This window comes from Papaver somniferum, chromosome 3 (genome assembly GCF_003573695.1).
Source record: "Papaver somniferum cultivar HN1 chromosome 3, ASM357369v1, whole genome shotgun sequence".
Taxonomy (NCBI): domain Eukaryota; kingdom Viridiplantae; phylum Streptophyta; class Magnoliopsida; order Ranunculales; family Papaveraceae; genus Papaver; species Papaver somniferum.
In genome coordinates, this window is record NC_039360.1 from 221,183,689 (window position 1) to 221,204,085 (window position 20,397).

The following is a 20,397-nucleotide window of genomic DNA, read 5'->3' on the forward strand; positions in this document are numbered from 1 at the left end:
CAAAACACTGTTACAAAGAACGATAGAAAAGAACTGTTGTTGTTGTAACTCTGCGACCCTCGGGTGGCTGTCGTTGTCACTGTTCATAAACGACTGCCTCTGGTGGTCTTTTGTTCTTCGTGTTCTTGGTGCAGCAGCAGAAACAGAGTTCTGAAAACTCTTGATTCTGGCCTCCTGAGCTCTCCTCTCGACACCAAACTCTCCGTCCCCCTTCTCTATGATCCCAGCAATCTATTTATACTCCCCAGCCTCATTTAATCACGCCATAATTCTCAATATTCTTCATTGAACTCGGGCAGTAAAGAAAATATTCTGGGAATATTTTCTTCCCTGATTTTGCTTCTCACGCGTTTCTACATCTTCAAAATCTCCTTATTTATCTTTTTCAAGGTCCAAAGTGTTGCTCGAGTCATCAAACATGAGCATAACACGTTTAAATTCTCCAAAAACTCATGCAATCCCGTGAACTGCTCCTCTCATGCACGTGCTGTCCTGTTTTCTTCTCACAGATTTTTCAGCCAAATTTGATCGAAACAAACACCCATACCAGCTCTGTTAGGACATATCACAACTACCCATGAAGTTTCAACGATTGAATCGCACAAAAACTCCTCCAAAATCCGATCGAAAAATCTGCCAGAGAATGGAAATATTTTCCCGCCAAAATATTTTTTTTGAAATGTTGAAGATGAAGTGCCCCTATCCTTTTTTGGGGTGCGAATAGCAGATGGGTGCTGAGGACAAATTTGGGTGCTGAGGATGAATTTGGGCTACGCATAACCTTGGGTATCCCTTAGCCAAATCTGGGGTCCGTATAGAAAATGTCCTCCAGGGGTCCAAATAGCACTTTTTGAGCAACTTTTTTCGCACAAGTGTATTTCTCCAAAAACACCTACACAAACATAAAAACACCAAAATAAGTACAAAAACAAGCACTAGCAATAGAGACACTGAGGACAATTCAGACACAAAAATGTGTCTATCAACTTCTCTATTGTGTCTACTAATCATGCTTTCTATTACTACTAAGGGATAACTACTTGGTTAATAACACCCTATTGGATTTTGGTCACTCTCCATACGGCTATACGTATCCGATCACTAGGATCACAGGCGCACATTACGCAAATTCTAGCTTCACATCCAAATGGGTATGGCTTGGGTTTAAGGCCAAGTAGAATTTTTTTTGGTGTCGTTAAAAAAGCTATCAATGAAGGTTTACCAACCTTATCTAAGCTACATCACATCAATATTTTCAATACCAACCTTTGCCCAAGATGCAACTCCGCACCAGAAACGTCCGAACACATGCTTATTCACTGCCCGGTAGCAACATCCACTTGGACCAGCCTTTCAAACCGAATATCATCAAACCATCGCCAAGAAAACAACCAAATTTTTACCGTAACATCCCAAACAACAATATCACAAATGCTCCAAAATCAAGGAAATAATCTTCTATCACAGCATGTTTTTTTCTATTCTGGTCACTTTGGACAACACAAAATGAACTTGTGTTCAATCAAGCACCATCCACTATCGCAGATATTATGGAAAGAGCTTTAGCGCAACAATATGAATTTAAATGGGCTCTAACGATATCCCCTCCAATTATCCCGGGAGAACCGCCAGCTAGAACTGCTAAAAACATAACCAGAACAATCATAACAATTCAAGTAGGTTGGTGCAACCCAGAACCAGATTGGATCAAAGTCAACACTTATGGAGCGGCTAGAGGCCACAAAGGTATGGAGGGAGCATGTTTCATTTGCAGGGACTCGAATGCGCAAATAATAATGGCTCTTGCTCAACCGCTAGGACTTACCCTCGATGCTCACATCAGAAACATGGGCAACTGTAGCAACCAGAACTGCCACGGAAATAGGATGGACTAAAGTTTTATTTGAGGCAGATTCTGAAAGTCTCATACACTTCATTAGAACTCCAACATATGCCCCTTGGTATATATCAGAAATGGTTGCAGAAATCAAACACCGGATGCGTCAAATACGATGTTGTGTTATTCAACACACTTACAGAGAAGTAAAACAAGTAGCGGATGGTTTAGTGAACTATGAGGCGAACGGTATCCAAGCTGGAAACTATTGAACCTCAATATGGGACCGGGCGAACCCTGCTTTTCTTAACCATATTTTATTAAGAGATTCTTTTAATTTCTTTTATAATATTTGCATGCTTCAAAAAAAAACTACTTTACCATTTCTACATTACTTCTATCAGGGTATAATGAGGTTTGATCATCTAAAAAAAACTAGTTAGTGTTTGCTTTTAGTTATTGCTTCTGTCGCCTTCCTCACCTCAACTCAAATACATCACAACGATATCTTTACTTCAACTACTAGTGTACTTCAGCTTAGTTCTCAACCACTATTTTACTTCATCTTCTACCTTATTTTCACTTATTCATCAACTATTTTCTTTACGGTACATCAATCTCTGCATCAAATCATGAGCTATGAGTGGTCGCATAACTATGAGATTACTTCTCCTTTTCTGTTTCAAAATATTACTCACCTTATTTCCTTAAAACTTGATGATTCAAACTTTCTCATCTGGAAAAATCAGATGGAGTCAATATTTATAAGTACATGTCTGTTTGGTTATGTAAATGGTACGATTAAACCACCTCCATAGTTTATCAAAAATGGAGATTTCGAGACACCAAATACATCTTAATTTCTTCAAATGGAGCAAATAGGGCAGATACGTTAACAGCTGCCTCAACACTACCTTATATGATTTCTTTCTTGTTCTGTTCTGGGATGTACTACAGCTACTGAAGTATGGTTATATCTTGCAAAATAATTCACAAATCAGTTCTCTTCTCGTAGATCTATGCTTCGAAGCCAGTTGCAAACCATCAAAAAAGGAGATCGTCATGTTGCTAAGTTTGTTCAAGAGGTTACAAGTATTTCTGATTCCTTGGCTGTTATAAATGAAACAGTCGTTGATTCTGATATTATTATGTGTGTTCTTAATGGGTTGGGGAGAGACTATGACAATTTTGTGATTTTTATTCACAATCGTGACAATCTCATCTCCTTTGCTAACTTAAAATCCAAACTTTTAACTCATGAGAAGTGTCTCAAAAATCAATATCTAGAGACCTCTGTATCTTTAGAATGATCAGTCACAAGCTCAATGGATTGACTACTCCACTGCTGAGTTTCGAAAAAAAAAAAAAGACTGGTCATTTAGCTGGTAGATACCCTTACATATATTACCCTTCAAAAAATAGTGCTTCACAGAGAAACCCTCAAGTCAATTCTTTTATTCAAGTCAATCATCCCACTTATCAGAACATACTTCATTTCATGCTGCTATTTTTTTGTTACCTGATTTAGCAGCAACAAGTCACATGACCCGTGATGTTTCTTTACTTGTTAACCATCTAAATATAATGGATTCGGAAAACTAACGGTTGGAAATGAATATCATATTCCAATTACTTTGGTAGGTAGTTCTATTTTCATACACCTACAAGAACTTTTACTCTTTCAAATGTTTTGTATCTACCTAATCTTACTCAAAAACTTATTTCGGTTGGTGTCTTTTCTAGAGAACACAACTAGCAAGATTGCATTTACAACATGGGGTTATGAGGTCACACATCTTGGCACTCAGCTTGTGTTGGATAAAGGTGTTATCAATCAAAATCTTTATCTTATTGACTTAAAACCTCCAGAAAAATCCTTCAGTTATATTGTTGCTTCACCATCTGTATGGCACAAGAGATTGGGTCACCCTGCTCCTAAAATTGTCAATACACTACACACCTCAAACCACATTTCATTTGCTTCTGGCGATTTTGACTCATCGTGTCACTCTTGTCAGCTTGGAAAGAGTAAGAAATTACCATTCATGTCTTCAAATATATCTGCTTCAATACCTTTGGAATTAGTTCACTATGGCATCTAGGGACCATATCCTCAACTATCTACAATGGGCTATAGATATATATCTTTGTTTGTGGATGATTATAATAGGTTTCATTGTATTTTCCATATAAAGGACACTAAAAGATTGACTTGTTTCCAACAGTTCAAGACTATGAATGAAAATTTATTTTCTACCGCTATCAAATGGTTTCAATGTGATGGTGTATATGAGCTCATGAAAGGACCATTCAAGTATTTTCTTGGCAAATAAGGTATTAACATTTCTTGTTCATATACCCATACTTCTCATCATAATGGACTTGCAAAAAGAAAACATTAGCACGTAACTTCAGTTGGAAATACACTAGCCTTTCAAGCTTGTCTACCAAAATATTTTTGGTTTGATTCATTTCTAACAACCACTTATCTCATAAATAGAATACTTCTTAAGCTTCTCAATTACAGTTCTCCATTTGAGGTTCTTTTCAACAAGCAACCTAATTATTCATTCCTTAGAATGTTTAGTTGTACCTACTATCCATATTTGGGTCTTTACAAGAAAGAAAAGTTGAGTCATAAGTCTTCTAAGTGTACTTTTCTGGGGTATAACCCCTTACGTAAGGGTTATAGATGTTATGAAAACTCTACTTAAAAGATATATATCTCCAGACATGTGGTGTTCGATGAGACTACATTTCCTTTTTGCACTTGCTTATCTAGTAATTTACGAGATTCTAACACAACTCACATTGAACTTCTTTAAGTAGCTTCTGATGTTAATCCTATTTCAGAATCTGTCACCATGCCGATTTCAAACTCTAGTTTTGACTCGGAATCTGATCGAATAGTGTATTCTCCTATGATGTTGATATCCAATCCTTTATTGCACCTTCTACTCAACATTCTCATATTATGGTAACAAGATCTAAAGATGATATAGTAAATCCTAAACATTTAGCAGATTATGTTACTCATTACACTATTTTTTATCCTATTCAGTCTGCATTTGCTACAATTATGTCTCTTCTTAAGAAGCGCCCAAGACCTTCAAATCATCCAGTAAGCATGAAGAATGGCTTGATTCTATGCAGAAAGAATATGATGCTCTTATGTTGAACAAGACATGGTCATTGGTACCACCTACTCCTGACATGAGCATATTGGGTAGTAAATGGATATACAAGTTGAAGCTTAAGTCTGATGGCACAATTGACAAGTGTAATTCAAGGTTGGTTGCTCAAGGATTCAGTCAGCAAGATGGTGTGTATTATAATACTACCTTCAGTCTATTGTGAAGACTATAATAATCAGGGTTGTTTTAACTATAACATTAACCAACAAGTGGTACATTAGACAACTTGATATCTCTAATGCTTTTTTTGCATGAAGACTTATCTGAGCAGGTATATATGAAACAACCTAAGCGTTTGAAGATACTTCTCACAAGTCTCTTTATGGACTCAAACAAGCCCCAAGAGCTTGGTTTGAAAATTTTAGTGGTTTTCTTCTTGATGTTGGGTTTGATATGGAAACTGATGATCCCTTCATGTACATTTATTATTATGGATCTGACATTGCTGTCTTACTTCTTTATGTGGATGATATCATAATCACAGAGAGCTCTGGGTATTTTATTACTTCTCTTATTAGTCAAATGAGCATTCAATTGGCCATGATGGATCTTGGAGATCTTTATTACTTATTAGGTATTGAAGTTGTGTTTTCTTCTTTAGGGATACTCTAACTCTCGCTTAACAAAAGTACACTGTTGATTTGTTAATTAAAGAAAATATGACAGATTATAAACCTTGTTTTATACCTGTATCAACTGTCTGTACAGGATGTGATCTTTTTACTGATCCACTGGAGTTCGGAAGTTTTGTTTAAGGTCTTCAATATCTCACTCTCACTAGACCAGATATCACTTTTGCAGTCAATTATATCTCTCAATTCATGCATTTTCCAACAACTACTTATAAGCTTCTTGTATAAAAGGTGCTTAGATATCTCTAATGTACACTTGGTTCTGGCACTATTCTTCAAGATGGTAATCTTAGCTCAATTACAAGCTACTATGAACCTGAATGGGACGGATTCCCTAATACAAGATGTTCTACCTCAGGCTATTGTGTTTTCTTATAGAATTATTTAGTCTTTTGGTCATCTAAAAATAAGCCAACTGTATTTAGAAGTTCCGCAGAGGCTGAATACAAGGTTTTGACTTTTGAGTGTCCTACATATAGAAATAATGTGGTTATCTGTTACTTAAGGAAATACATATTACTCCTGCCAAACCTTTTTTGATTCATTATGACAATATGGGTGCTCAATTCCTAGCTTCAAATCCATCTTTCCATTCTATGACCAAATACATTGAAGTTGATTACCACTTTGTCAGAGATTTAATGAATGCTAACACTGTTGCAGTTCAGTTCATCCCTTCTTCTCTCCATCTAGATGACCTATTTACAAAAGGACTTGATTCTACCAAATCTACAACCTGGCTTGTCAACTGATGCATTGTTCTCACCCTCCATCAGATTGAGGAGTGTTAGTAGTATAAGTTTGTTTTGGTTCTTTACTTTATTTTGTGTAAATGAGGAGTTATCTGTAATTCCTCTCTATATTTATTTATTGGTCTAGCTAGGTTCGTAACTTTTATCTTTTTACTCATGTTATTTCTTTATGTAGAACAGCATACTCTGTTGCTCTTGACATTATCATAACTACTTTACCATTTCTATATTACTTCTGTTAGGTTGGAGCAGTGTGATTAATAACACGATATAATAATTATCAACAATGTTATATTCCTTAAAGAAGATTAAAGAAATATGACATCGTCATCAACATAAAGCATGTGATTCTTTTGAGGAGATCCAGAAGCAACTTTGAAGCCACTAATAGCTCTAAAGGTTATACCCTGTTGAATATGTACTGATAAAACATCTAATCCGACGATAAAGAGGCAAGGAAACATGGGATATCCCTATCTTAAGCCTCTTTTAGGGTAAATTTTATTTATAGGAGCTCCATTTACAAGCACTTGATAAGAAATTGAAGATAAGCATCGATAAACCCATTCCCTCCAACAACTGTTAAACCCTAAGGCAGAAAGAACCATAAGAATGAAGCCCCAATTCATCTTATCGTAAGCGTTTTCAAAATCGATTTTTAATCCATCCACCCTTTTGAACTAGATTTAACCTTGATAGAATGAAATATATCATTGGTAACCAAGATGAAGTAAAAAATTGACCTCCCATGAACAAAGGATGTTTGGTTGGGAGCAATGAATTTGTCAAGGAAGGGTTTTAACCTGTTGGCTATAATTTTTGAAATGATTTTGTGACAAGACTTACATAAGTTGATGGGTCTGACACATAAACATGATTTTCTGTTTTTGGAATCAAGTTAATATAAGTTTTGTTGAGCTTGGAATTCAGATGCCTAGTAGAAAAAAAATTCTTTGACCATGTTGCATATAGAAGAACCAACAATATCCTAGTTCTTGGTATAAAAGAGGCCCTGAATACCATCAAGTCCTGATGCCTTTAAAGGTCCCATATTAAAGACAACATACCAAGTATCATCATCAGAAACAGTTTGATAAGCTAGATAATGTCACAGATGGAGTTAGATGAAACAAATGATGTTGGTGTTAGTCTAATTCTTAGAAACTCTGCAGGTAATATAGATGGAGTTGGATGTTGTAGGACCAAAGAAATAGACCTTGAACAGGCTGAAGCTAAAGCATTATTGAAAGCAGCACTTTGGGCAAGAAGTAAAGGAATACAAATTGCATTTGGAGGGTGACTACCAAAATGTTATCACAGCTTTGAATGGTGGATTAGATGCAATAAAGTGGACGACGCAAAATTTAAAGGAGTACAACCATTGCATTTGGAGCAATGGATTTGTCAAGAAGCTTTGAATGGTGGATTAGATGCAATAAAGTGGACGACGCAAAATTTAAAGGAGTACAACCATTGCACTTGGAGCAATGGATTTGTCAAGGAAGGGTTTTACCCTGTTGGCGATAATTTTTGAAATAATTTTATACCTAAAGTTACATAAGCTGATGGGTTTGAATTGTTTCACATAAACAAGATTTTCTGTTGGGCTTTACTAAATAACAATTAGACATTGTCTATGTGTGAGGGCAGCTGCCCTTAGTAAACGTGATCGTCTTTTTCTATTTTTTTCCCCTTGTTGTGTCTCTCTCTTGTGAAAGTCTCTTCCTCTTTCAGACTTTCCCTTAAAAAAACACAAAAATTAGGGCTTTTCTCCATCCCTCTCTCGTTAGCTCTCTACAGTAATGGCTACAGAATCCGTCGTGAATGGTTCTACTTCATCACTACCTGATCCATCATCTTCAATACAAGAGACATCAGCAGCAGCAGCTTCAATTTCAGCAGAAAAGAAATGGCCAGGATGGCCTGGAGATACTGTATTTCGTGTTATCATACCTGTTGCTAAAGTAGGTTGTATTATTGGTAAAAAAGGTGAACTGATTAAGAAGATGTGTGAAGATACTAGGGCTCGCATTCGTGTTCTTGAAGGTGCTCTTGGTACTAATGATCGCATTGTGAGTTTTTTTCTGCCCTAATTTTGATTTTCTTTTGTAATTTGATATTGATTTAGGTTTGCGTACTTATCTGATAAATTTTATGTTATAAAGTTGTAATTTTTAAGTCATTGATTTATGATGACTGGAGATTTAGGTTATAATGGGCTTGTGCTGTTCTACCTTATGAATAATGTCACTCAGAGATATAAAAAGGAGAAAACTTTTAGCTATTTTTCATTGGTCACAATACATTCAAAGAGTTGCCCATGCCCCCATTTGAAGTTCCTGACCTAATTTTTGCTTCTGCAGTACCATCGGTTTGGATTTGGGTATGGATAGTTTAACTAACCTTTTGGCAGACTCTATAAGGGATGTAATTAAATTTGTAGTGCAGTTGGATCTCGATTGATACATAACACTTAGAAACTAAGTTGTTCTATGATATAAGCTAGAATTCTGAGGATCACATTAAAGAAATATCGGTGGTGGTGTTGATGTATCACTGTGTTTCTAATCCCGTTATTATTACTGGCGTTCTAATTTCATATCTTTTTTAAACGATTGCGATTTTCCTGTCTTTATCATTTTTTTTCTTTCAGGTTTTGATTTCTAGTAAAGAAGAACCAGAGGCAGCGCTATCCCCAGCTATGAATGCTGTGATTAGAGTATTCAGACGTATTACTGGACTATCTGAGACTGATGGTGAAGGTTCATCTTCTGGTATTGCCACTTGCTCATTTAGATTGTTAGTGGCATCATCACAGGCCATTAATTTAATTGGGAAACAAGGTTCCCTTATTAAATCAATTCAAGAGAGCTCTGCGGCCACTGTTAGAGTTCTATCTGGAGGTATGCTCTAACAATTCTATATGATGTATTCTTTGTTTGATTGAACTGCTTATTATCAACATGATTGCAAACCTTTCCAGAAATTATCTGAATCCTAGCTGAATATTTGAAGCTAATTTTGTGTTTTAAATCCCTAATTTGTATATTGGTAAGATGATTTGCGTCAGAACTATGATTTGCATGTCTGATTACTTAGTCTTCTAAATTATAAGCTGGTTTAAGTACGAGTGGTGTTATTGTGCAGATTTTAGGTCACTTGTAGAATATTGAGTACATTCTAGTCTTAGCAACCTAGTGGGTCATATTGTTATATCAATCAAGTGTCGGTATGCATTCCTGGATAATTGGCTCAATAAAGGAATTGGGTATTGTGGTTTCTTCTTGGCTCTCTAATACAGTGGCATATCCTGGCCAGAGAATTATTCCCTTTTGACATTTTTCTATCTAAACAGCATTAAGTTTGAAGCTCCATATAGCAAATAGTTAGTCCCTCATTAACTATATGAATCAGTTTTTGGGATCAGCATTGAATGTAAGAGGGACTTCATGTCTAAGAAACCTCATGTCTAAGAATTAAGAAATAGTCACTTTGCTTCCAATTTGCTCTTGCAGGACTCCTTTCTTAATTAATATTGTTGCCTATGAATTTAACATTCAGCCTTGTCCCATATCCCACATTTTTTTCATTGTAAATGTATGTTTTTGCTGATGATTATGAACTCTAATTTTTCTTTTCGTAAATCAATCTCTAAGATTTTTTTAAAAGGGTATCTTCTAGAACATTCCTTTCACTTGGAATCTAGTTGGTTCTTCAATGTTGTGGCGCCATGTCTTGATAAACTTTAGAATAAATTTTGGCTATTCATATACGTTATGGCCCTAGACTGTCTTATATATCAACTTTATGCTTTTACTTCTTTCAATGAACTTGGACATCTGGCTTCATATACTCTTAGTAATTAAGATTTCTGCATGTTTTGGTAGAAGAAGTGCCTCATTATGCTACCTCAGACGAAAGAATTGTAGAGATCCAAGGGGAAGCGTTGAAGGTTCTCAAGGCATTAGAAGCAATAGTGGGACACTTGAGGAAGTTCTTGGTGGATCATAGTGTTATCCCTTTATTCGAAAAATCAGTAAGTCTTGTGCAACATAGAATTTGTTTTTTTTTTGTGTCTTATTAAAATATGCTATATGCCAATATATCCTCTTGTGGTTTGTTTTATTAGGGTAGCGCACCAACCACTCAAGATCGTGTAACAGACACGTGGGTTGAGAAACCACAGACTTTGCCCCATCCAGCTTCTCAACCTGGAATTGGAATTGGAAATGATTATCCATTTTCCTTAAAGAGGGAAAATTTATACATTGATCGGGAGCCCCAATTGGAGTCGCATACTAGCCTGTCGTTGTACGGTCAAGATCCTGCACTTGTTGGTCTACGTCCACTAGGGATTACTCGTTCTGCTGCTACTATAGTAACCCAGGTTGGTTCATATATATAGTAATATGTTATTGTCATTGCTTATCTTTAAGGAGTCAATTATGGTGTGTGTTGAATTAACACGAGGCAGAGCTAACTTTTTGCAGTTTGCTCTGATAACATGCTAGTAAAATTTATAGGGACATAATTGAACCTGTGAAGTAGCAAACATTATGTAGGAATCCCCAAAAAGGAGATCATAATTCATATTTTTCGTTTAAATCAAGTTTTCTGGACAATTGGCGACCTTACCTTTATTCTGTTTGTAAGTCTATATACTTTGTTGCTTCTAGTCATTTCCTATACCTGATCTGCACCTCTTTTTTTAATTCCCAGGTAACGCAGACAATGCAAATACCCTTGTCTTATGCTGAGGACATAATTGGGATTGGAGGAGCAAATATTGCGTATATTCGTCGTACTAGTGGAGCCATCCTTACTGTGCAAGAGAGTAGGGGGTTGCCTGATGAAATCACTGTTGAGATTAAGGGTACGTCAATACAGGTGCAGACAGCTCAACAACTTATTCATGTAAGAGAAACTTCCTGTCTTTTTTTCTTTCTTTATGTTGCAACATTGGAATGCCACTTTGGATAGAAGAGAAGCATGAAGATAGACACTTTTCTCACCTGTCTCCATCTTTATCTGTTTTCTTTCAGGAATTTATTGCTGGGCATAAAGAACCATCAGTGAGCAGCTATGGCAACATGGATACTGGTTTGAGGTCTTATGGATCTCATCAGATGGTAGGGAATAGCTCATATCAACCATCATCCTTGCCTACACAACCCCTTGGGGGTTATGGGTCTTCTGGTTTAGGAGGGTATAATAACTTCAGGCTATAAAACTGGCTGTTGTCTTTGCTTCTTCTTTGTTTGTTACCTTTTCCTCAGTTAGATTCTTCATCACAAGAAACACAGTGCCATTTCCATGTAACCTTGTAAAGTTTTAGATATGTTTTTCCCTCTAGTTCGAAAAGCCGATTTTTTTTAAAAAAAGTGGTGCTATTGTGATTGGCTTTTTCATCCTAGGATTTAAATGTGTATTTTTTTATATATCAGTAAAATCAAATACTTTTTTCTTAAATGTTTGCACATAAGGTATGGACTTCGTCTGCTGTTTTATGATTACAATGTTCTTAAATGTGTATTTTTTTATATATCAGTAAAATCAAATACTTTTTTCTTAAATGTTTGCACATAAGGTATGGACTTCGTCTGCTGTTTTATGATTACAATGTTCTGATGATGCTACACAAGATACACCAGTAGTTAGTTTTCTAGGACAATGCATGCCTGAACTCCTCTGTCTCCGTTTTAGGATATTTCTTCTTGCTACTTTATGTTTGGGAGTTTGAGTGATACGGTCAATCTCCGTGGCTAACCTGTATAAATTTTAGGCTACCTGTACAAGCTCATTGTAGACTGTAAAGAAATGGGGATTTGCTTCTGGTCATGAAGACTATGATTTGCAACTTCCAAGTAAGTTTGTCTTTTCCCTTCATTTTATTCAGATACAAGTCTTCAACTTATGATTTGGCTATTCGCTATACCGGGCAAACAGAGTAGGGAGGTGTGCTGTGTCTGCTTTCTGGGTTTAATGTCACTTATAGCTTTTGTCTAGAGCCCATTCCACAGTGCACAAATAGTGATTAATGCTAGAAAACAAATAAGAAAGAGGTCACTTCCACTAAAGAGTCATAAATTCACGAAACATTATTGAACTGAACTCACATTTTACATTACATAATACAAGCTTAACCCAACTTGATAGAAAAGGATGAAAGTCCTAGTACTATCTTAGTAGTGGCATATGTCTTAGTGTTTGATATTACCTGTATTTATAAAATTCACGTGCTAATAAACCTCTTCGTCTTTTCTAGATGTGATGGTTGTTGTTCAGTAGGTAGAGCCGCATCATTCATCTTCCACAATCCATGGGTTTTTTCTTCGTCTATTTCCAGCTGCAGTAGCATTAGTCTTAAGTGCCTTCCACACGATACTGTTACACTTGAACCCAGATCCAAATGCAATCTGACAAATTCGATCCCCTCTCTTGATCCTCGACTTTGCCTCCAAGTATGCTAATTCGTACCAGATACTGCTACTGGATGTGTTTCCAAACCTCTCCAGGGTTTTCTTAGATGCCTCCATGTACTCCTCTGTCAGCTCTAAATTCTTTTGTACCTCGTGTAGGACTTTCTTACTCGTAGCGAGTACACAGACATGCTCAAATGCGAGCTTAAAGTTTGGAATGTAGAGCTTAGTATTCTTATTCAGTAGGGTCATAAAGAATCGGAGTTGTTCTGAGAAGGGAAGCACAAGCGGTCCTAAGGTTGTAATATTGGCCTTAAGTGCTTCCCCACCTACTTCAAGCAAGTGTTTGTCGTTAACCAGGAGACCTTGCTTCTTTTCACCGTCATCCTTCGTGTGTATACATTTGAAGCTTTTGTCGTCTGTCCCTTTGTGGGTACGGACAAGCTGCCATATACATGGGGTTATCAGTATCCACAAATCATTGATATTCAGAGGATGACCCTAATGTATGGTATCACCTAAAAATTAACTAGGTCGAGAGAATTATTTTTTTTATTACCTGCTTGAGCTGGTATTTGGCACGCCAATTACCGAAGTGATGATTTGTGAGTAACAAAGCTGCGGCACCCATTCGAAAGAAACAGTTGGGAAGAAGCATTTCCATGTCTTTTCCATTATACCAAGCGGAGCTCACTATCTCAGTACTCACAACAAGTGCATAAGAACCAGGGTGTGCATTAAGCAAGTCTTTCGCCAAGTCAACGGCGATGACACCTGCTGCACAACCCATTCCACCGAGATTAAAACTGACAATATCATGGCTTAACTTGTAATGGTTGATCACCATTGCAGATAGTGATGGTGTTGTATTCAGACTCCCACAGTTAAGTATAAGAATCTTGATGTCTTTAACTCGCATTCCAGTGTTAAATATTAAATTTTCGATGACACCGAATATAACCTCTGCTGCTTCTTCTCTGCCGTCGTTGAGGGTTAGAGTCTTCCCTGGTTCGAAAACTGATCTTGGTAAGTAGCTTTCATCACCAATCCCTGAATGCTTGAGAACCCTGTCTTGAAATTGGATTCCATCGTCGTCAAAGTTTCCTGATCTTCTTGCTAGCTTGATGAATTCTTCCTTTGAAATCTGATATCCAGAGGTATATAGGTTATAACTTTTATTATCCAATTTCACCAAATGTTTTGGAACTTTTAGTTTTATATTTCATTAGAAGTCTTTATTATTAGGAATGAAAACGCAGTAAAGAAAGAAATGAAAGGTGATAATTGTAGATACCTTGAGCTCATTAGGAGGGAGATAACAGGCATGGTCGACAAGGTAAGTAGAACAAGGGATCAAACGAACGTAAGCATACAAAATTACAGCCAGTAAACTAATGGTAGATGCAGTGTTTGTAACAATATTATCTCTAGACCAGTATTCTTTCCCTGTCAAGTTCCCTAGCACTACTGCAGAGATGAATATAAGTACTGGAACCGTAAGAAAATAGAGACCATGAGTGATACAATAAGTATACCCAAGCTTAACATACTTTAAGTTAACTGAACTGAGAAAATCTGGCATCCCTTGGCGAACCTTGACTGAAAAACTTAAAGACCCAGCATAAGGACCCGAGCCTTCCACGCCCTGTTTCACGATCTCAGGTGAGAACAGCTCCTGCCGTCTTTGCTGTTTAGTGGTACTTGCCATGGCTAAAAATGCAGTACTGTCAGTGTCTGTTTGTTATGCAGAGAGAAGAATACTTGAAGAGAAACTGATTGGAAATCTTTTTCATTAGCAGGTTTAATAGGGCAGTGACGTAGAACATGGTAAGGATGAGAAACTTGAATACTATGCAGTAAGTATAACTGAAAAGAGGCTCCATATGCATGAGGGCCGTGGAGACAGCAGGCTTTTGGTGGCATTGAAAATTGCATGTGCTTTTATGTTTAGTTGTAACAAAAGTGAAAAGATGATGATTCTCATATTTTGCTAGCCTGTTTCACAACCAGAAGCAAACGTAGTTTTCTGACTAGTTTTTAATTTCTGGAACTTATTCTGAAAATGAAAGATATATTGGCTTATTTATTTATTTATTTATTTAATAGTACTAATTCTTTTGTTGGGATTTCTTTTGAATGAAATCCTTAAGTTGATTAAACAACAAAGAACAATCAGATAATTCTGGAAAACAATAAAAAGAATGTACAGCATTTGGATGTTCAACCAAATAAGCTTTTTTACCGCATTTCTTCAACCCTTGGTAATATCTTGTCTGCCAATCTTGCAACGGATCAAATCCACCGATGATCACTAAAGTGTCCGGGAAATTCTCCGATCCAGTAATTTCATCGACTGACTTGTCCGAACCGAACACATTAACAGCTGCATGGTTTCTGTCAGACCCTTGTGGTAGAAATGCTTTCAGAGCCAGTCAGTACGAGCAATAGAAACCAATGGAGCTTTTTTCAGTCTAATTTCAGATTCAGTTCTCTCTTCGCCACCAAAATATGGTTGAATCAGTACTAACCCAATTACTTTCATTTGCAAAGGCCGTCTGTTTTTGCTGCTCTTACCGCGACATGATGGGCTATATTGCCACCAGCACCATCTCCTACTAGAAAACAGCGTGATAAGTCTGCATTACTGGGAAACTCTTTGCAGTGTTTCCCTTCAATGAATTTCAAAACATCGAATGCGTCGTCATATTGACACGGGTACTTGTATTCAGGCGAGTTTCGGTAGTTAACAGAGACGACAATAACGGATAATTCACGTGCGAAACGGCGACATAAATCGTCGTATGCTTTTGAAGCAGCGGAGAAATAAGCAAATCCTCCACCATGAATGAAGATGAAAACAGGAAGTGTAACAGCGGAATGTACGTTTGTGGTATCAGTTGATGGTGTGTAGAGACGAAACCAGAGTTTACGAGTTGGATCAACTGTAATATCTACGATTTTGAGACCACGAACTGGTTTTTTTGGGATTTTTGTTGTGATGTCTGCGAAATTCAGTAGACGACGATTAATGGTACCATTTTTTCGACGTGTTACATCTGCAAGTTTTGCGGCAAGTGATAGAGAAAGCTGTCTTCCATGGAAGTGGCGGGTTCGGTTTTGCACTAGACATATATGTGCTTGATTTGTTCCGACTACAATCTGGGCTGCAAATGTATGTTCCTTTATAGCGTATAATAGGTAGAGGTTCATTTGCCTATTCTTTCCTTTTGTGGCAAGTGAAGAGCTCATCAAACATGCCAAGGCATCTTGTTAAGAGGCTTTCTTGTTTATTGAAGGACAATCTATTCCAACGTGATACAGTGAGAACTCTGAGGCTTTAGCCAAAGCCCCCACCACTTTGGATAAAGTAATACCTCAGGCATCATTGCTAATACGCATTGAATCATCATATTTTTTTTTTTTTTTTGTAAAAGAATCGAGAACAATGGAATTACTTTATTTCGTGGATGATTTGGCTATGGCGTTTGCTAGGGAAATTGACATTCCGAGCGCAGCCAAACACAGGATTATAAATGCTAATGAAAAAATATGAGAATATCTTCGGGTGTAAAGGGAATTGTGCGTATAGAATTGACCTGGTCCAGGTCATAATCTATATGGGATTTCCAAAATGGTTAATAGAGGGTAAACCGAGAGGAATAAGAATTACAAATCAATGTACAAAAAGGTTTTAATTCTTTGAACCGAAAACTCAACATTGCTATTACACGGATTGCAAGACCCTATGGAGACCTTAATATTCTTGCGGAATTTATAGCTGGGCAATTAAAAAATAGAGTTTCATTTCGAAAGGCAATGAAAAAAGCTATTGAATTAACTGAGCAAGCAGATACAAAAGGAGTTCAAGTACAAATTGCAGGACGTATTGACGGAAAAGAAATAACACGTGTCGAATGGATCAGAGAAGGTAAGGTAGGGTTCCCCTACAAACCATTCGAGCTAAAATTGATTATTGTTCCTATACAGTTCGGACAATTTATGGGGTATTAGGCATAAAAATTTGGATATTTGTAGAAGAGAAATAATAAAAGATTTCTTCTTTGACTTTTCTATCTAGCACGGAACCGAAAAAACAAAACCTTTCATTCTTTTTTCCTTCAATCTAAAATGATCAGTTTCAAATCTTTTAATTCTATAGGGTTAAATACAAATTAGATTGACCCTTTGGTATAATTGCTATGCTTAGTGTGTGATTCGTTGTTTTTTTTTAGTTTAGATTGGATTAAAAAAAGGAAAGGACGGTCCCCTAGTCTGAACTAAGAACTATGTAACTAATAACCAGCTCATTGCTTCGTATTATCGGGATCCAAAGAAACAATCACTATATGATGTATTGATCATACTGTTGTAGCAACTGAAATCTTTTTAATATTACATATACATAAAAGAAAAACCAATCTGATCATGGATTGTGATATGAAATAAAAAAAAAAGGATGTGGATAAATGGAAGGGGGAGAGAAAGAGAAGGAGAATATCAACGATATATGATTCCAATATATATGGTCTATGAATAATCTCATACAAAGGCTGTGTAATAAAGCATCAATATGGATCCGGCCATAATCATAGTTAATCATCAAATGAATCCGGTTCATAGGAAAAATAAAAACAAATAAAAGAGAGCTTCGAGTTAATAAAGACTGAGTAGATTGATTCAGAAACAACAAATTGAATTAGGAGCTCCGTTGCAGAGTTCAGGCCTAGCCATTAACCAAGAAGTGATGGGAACGACGGAACCTATGACTGCAGAAGATTCCAATGAAACCAAATTCTAATGATTCATTAGGTGGGATGGCGGAAAGAACCAGAAACCTATTCATTTTTTTTCTAAGAGGTCAAGGACTGACCCTACGAATTAAACAGATATTGAAAGAGTCAATATTCGCCCGCGAAGGCCTTATTGAATTTCTAAGTTTTTTGGATTCAATAAAGGTCAAAATAAAGATTCGTAAAAAAATTCTATATTCTAGAGGTATATTTCCAGTTGTAGATAAAATCCAAGATATATAAATTTTTACGTGACAGATTAGAGCTCAAAAAATCCTATGATTCAGTTTATTATAAATTCAATACATATTCGTAATATTGTGGAATCATTTCATTCGCGAGGAGATGGATGAGAAGAAACTCTCATGTCCGGTTCTGCAGTAGAGATGGAATTGAGAATAACAAACAACCATCAATTATAACCCCAAAAGAACCAAATTCCGTAAACAACATAGAAGAAGAATGAAGGGAATATCTTACCGAGGCAATCATATTAGTTTTGGTAGATATGCTCTTCAGACACTTGAACCCGCCTGGATCACATATATACAAATAGAAGCAGGGCGACGAGCAATGACACGATATGCGCGTCGTGGTGGAAAAATATGGGTACGTATATTTCCATACAAACTTGTTACATTAAGACCTACTGATTATAAGTTTTTTCGTGTGGTTGTAGTAATAAAGGTTCAAACTCTCGGACTTGTGAAGGTAATGGATTTTTAGATTTATAAAAATTATATACAAAAATATTGACAAATTGGTAGAGAGTATTGGGACTAATGATTCGGCCAATTTTCATAACATAGGGCTCAATAATTTATTCTCAACAATAATCGCTCAAAACATAAATTATATGGACTCTTATTTTGCCAAAGTAGATTTTCAAAACATTGATTGTAAGTCCTAAGCATGATGTATCAAAACACCTAAGCCAAGCATACATCATCAAATTAAATAACAACCAATTAATTCAAATCATATTTCAATTTTAAATTAATGCAAAAGTCTTAAAAAAAATTAATGAAATTACCCCAAGTATGAAGTTTGGCCTCCTCCGTCGTCCCAGTGTTGGGTTTTAGCTCATCATAGTAAAAATGCTCTCAAAATAATTATTTATTGCTCAAAAAGTGGTTTACAAATGATGAAAAGGTGTAAAACAATTGAACAGAAAAATCGCAACAGAAATAACTGTTGCAAAGGCGCTGTTCAGCTGTTACAAGAAGAACGATAAATGATAACTGCTGTTGTACGACGAACTACGACCCACGGGTGTGCGTCTTAGACTTTGTTGATAAACGACTGCTACTGCGAGTCCGTTCTTCGTGTTCTTCATCTTCATCAATGGCAGCAGCAGCAGCAGAGAGAAATCATGGTTCTCGATTCTGCAGCGTTCCTTCTCTCCTCCCAACTCTCGACAGTCTTTCTATTCAACCCCATAGACATATTTATACTCAAAAGCACCGAGATAATCCGAGTTAAATGAAAATAATTCTCCCTTAATGATTTTTATTTTCACGGGAATATTTTCTTTCCCTGTTCATCTTTCACGCGTTTGTTCTGAGCTGGATTTACTTGTTTATCCTGGCTTGATTGGTCGAATCTTGTTGAATAAAGAAGAAAATATTCTCCCATGCAGTTACGTATCATCCAATATCCCGTGATAATCTCTCTTCCCTGTTTAACCAAGACTCGATGTTCTAGCCCAACTGGATCGAATCCATTAACCATACAATCCCTGTTTAGCCCAAACAGGTCAATCAAAACAAAATCCAGTGATTGAATCTCGCTCAAAGCCCACATAAGATCGAACCCAAATTTCTTCCGTGAACTGCATGAACTTTCCCGCCATTTTGAATTTTCAAAGCGTGAAGAAGGGTGTCCCCCTAACCGTCTGTGGAGTGTAAATAGCAAATGCCTTGGGGGTGACCTGGGGGTGCCCCTTAGTAATTAGGTTACCCCTTATCCAAAAGCGAGAGTCCGAATAACACTTGTCCTCCGGGTGACAAAATCAACTTTTCGAGCCGAATTTTCCAAAAATGTTTATTTCCAAAAAATACCTACAAATACATAAAATAACAGAATTAGTACAAAATCGAGTGCCAACAATATATAGTATTGAGATCAAATTAGACACAAAAATGTGTCTATCAAATACCCCCAAACTTATTATTTGCTAGTCCTCGAGCAAAATTTATTCTTGAAAAGTGACCGAGTTAATCTCAGGTGGGTTTATCAGAGGTGTACCCACAAAAACCAATACTCCAGACCCTAGCTATCTACGAAAAATCCTGGAAAGCACTAAAGAACCTCCTTGGTTGGCATACTTATTAATTACAGGAGGAAGTACCCTGACGCGAAATTCCAATTGCTGTATACGAGTTTGCACTCAAGCATACTAAAATTCATATAAGTGACAGAGCTCTACTAAGATAGTTTCACGATGGACATCATACTCGGAGTCAGACTAATCACATGGAAAGATTAGGAAGATGGAAAAAGAAAAATGTAGATGGTTGAAAAGCGAACGGTGTTTCCCATATTTGTCTGAAGGCCTCTGCCAAGGTGAACCTAACCTAAATGACTGAGATACCGGTCTGACTAATATTAACACACTGGCATATACAAGGGAACCAGTGGTCAATAATCCTAACTCTAGGTCAACACAACTGGCATATACAAGGGTACCAGTGGTCGACTTTATTGAATTTTATTCCGCTTGGTCAAATGGTCTGGTCTAAAACTTCTTTTTTTTTTTTTTCATTTTTTTTTT

At 36.7% G+C, this 20,397-nt stretch overlaps 2 protein-coding genes and 1 pseudogene across 2 annotated transcripts; 1 reads left to right on the forward strand and 2 right to left on the reverse strand.

Annotated features, from left to right (window-relative positions):
• The first annotated feature begins 8,090 nt into the window (after positions 1 to 8,090).
• Positions 8,091 to 11,884, forward strand: LOC113358737 (RNA-binding KH domain-containing protein PEPPER-like). The gene is made up of 6 exons (XM_026602392.1): positions 8,091 to 8,487; positions 9,069 to 9,318; positions 10,303 to 10,451; positions 10,545 to 10,802; positions 11,135 to 11,329; positions 11,458 to 11,884. The coding sequence occupies exons 1-6, from the start codon at positions 8,218 to 8,220 to the stop codon at positions 11,641 to 11,643; spliced, it is 1,308 nt and encodes a 435-aa protein (XP_026458177.1). The 5' UTR covers positions 8,091 to 8,217; the 3' UTR covers positions 11,644 to 11,884.
• A 452-nt stretch (positions 11,885 to 12,336) lies between these two features.
• Positions 12,337 to 14,619, reverse strand: LOC113358736 (3-ketoacyl-CoA synthase 15-like). The gene is made up of 3 exons (XM_026602391.1): positions 14,129 to 14,619; positions 13,394 to 13,978; positions 12,337 to 13,278 (listed from the first exon to the last, which is right to left on the reverse strand). The coding sequence occupies exons 1-3, from the start codon at positions 14,540 to 14,542 to the stop codon at positions 12,715 to 12,717; spliced, it is 1,563 nt and encodes a 520-aa protein (XP_026458176.1). The 5' UTR covers positions 14,543 to 14,619; the 3' UTR covers positions 12,337 to 12,714.
• Positions 14,620 to 14,671: 52 nt separating this feature from the next.
• Positions 14,672 to 16,044, reverse strand: LOC113360694 (annotated as a pseudogene).
• Between the last annotated feature and the right edge of the window lie 4,353 nt (positions 16,045 to 20,397).

Bases quoted from the DNA above. Each gene is read 5' to 3' on its own strand.
- LOC113358736 (XM_026602391.1), bottom strand. From the start codon at position 14,542: ATGGCAAGTACCACTAAACAGCAAAGACGGCAGGAGCTGTTCTCACCT. The intron at 13,979-14,128 runs GTATCTACAATT...TCTGGATATCAG, and splicing joins TCCCTCCTAATGAGCTCAAG to ATTTCAAAGGAAGAATTCAT. The intron at 13,279-13,393 runs GTAATAAAAAAA...TGTATATGGCAG, and splicing joins CCAAATACCAGCTCAAGCAG to CTTGTCCGTACCCACAAAGG.
- LOC113358737 (XM_026602392.1), top strand. From the start codon at position 8,218: ATGGCTACAGAATCCGTCGTGAATGGTTCTACTTCATCACTACCTGAT. The intron at 10,452-10,544 runs GTAAGTCTTGTG...TTGTTTTATTAG, and splicing joins TCCCTTTATTCGAAAAATCA to GGTAGCGCACCAACCACTCA. The intron at 10,803-11,134 runs GTTGGTTCATAT...TTTAATTCCCAG, and splicing joins CTGCTACTATAGTAACCCAG to GTAACGCAGACAATGCAAAT.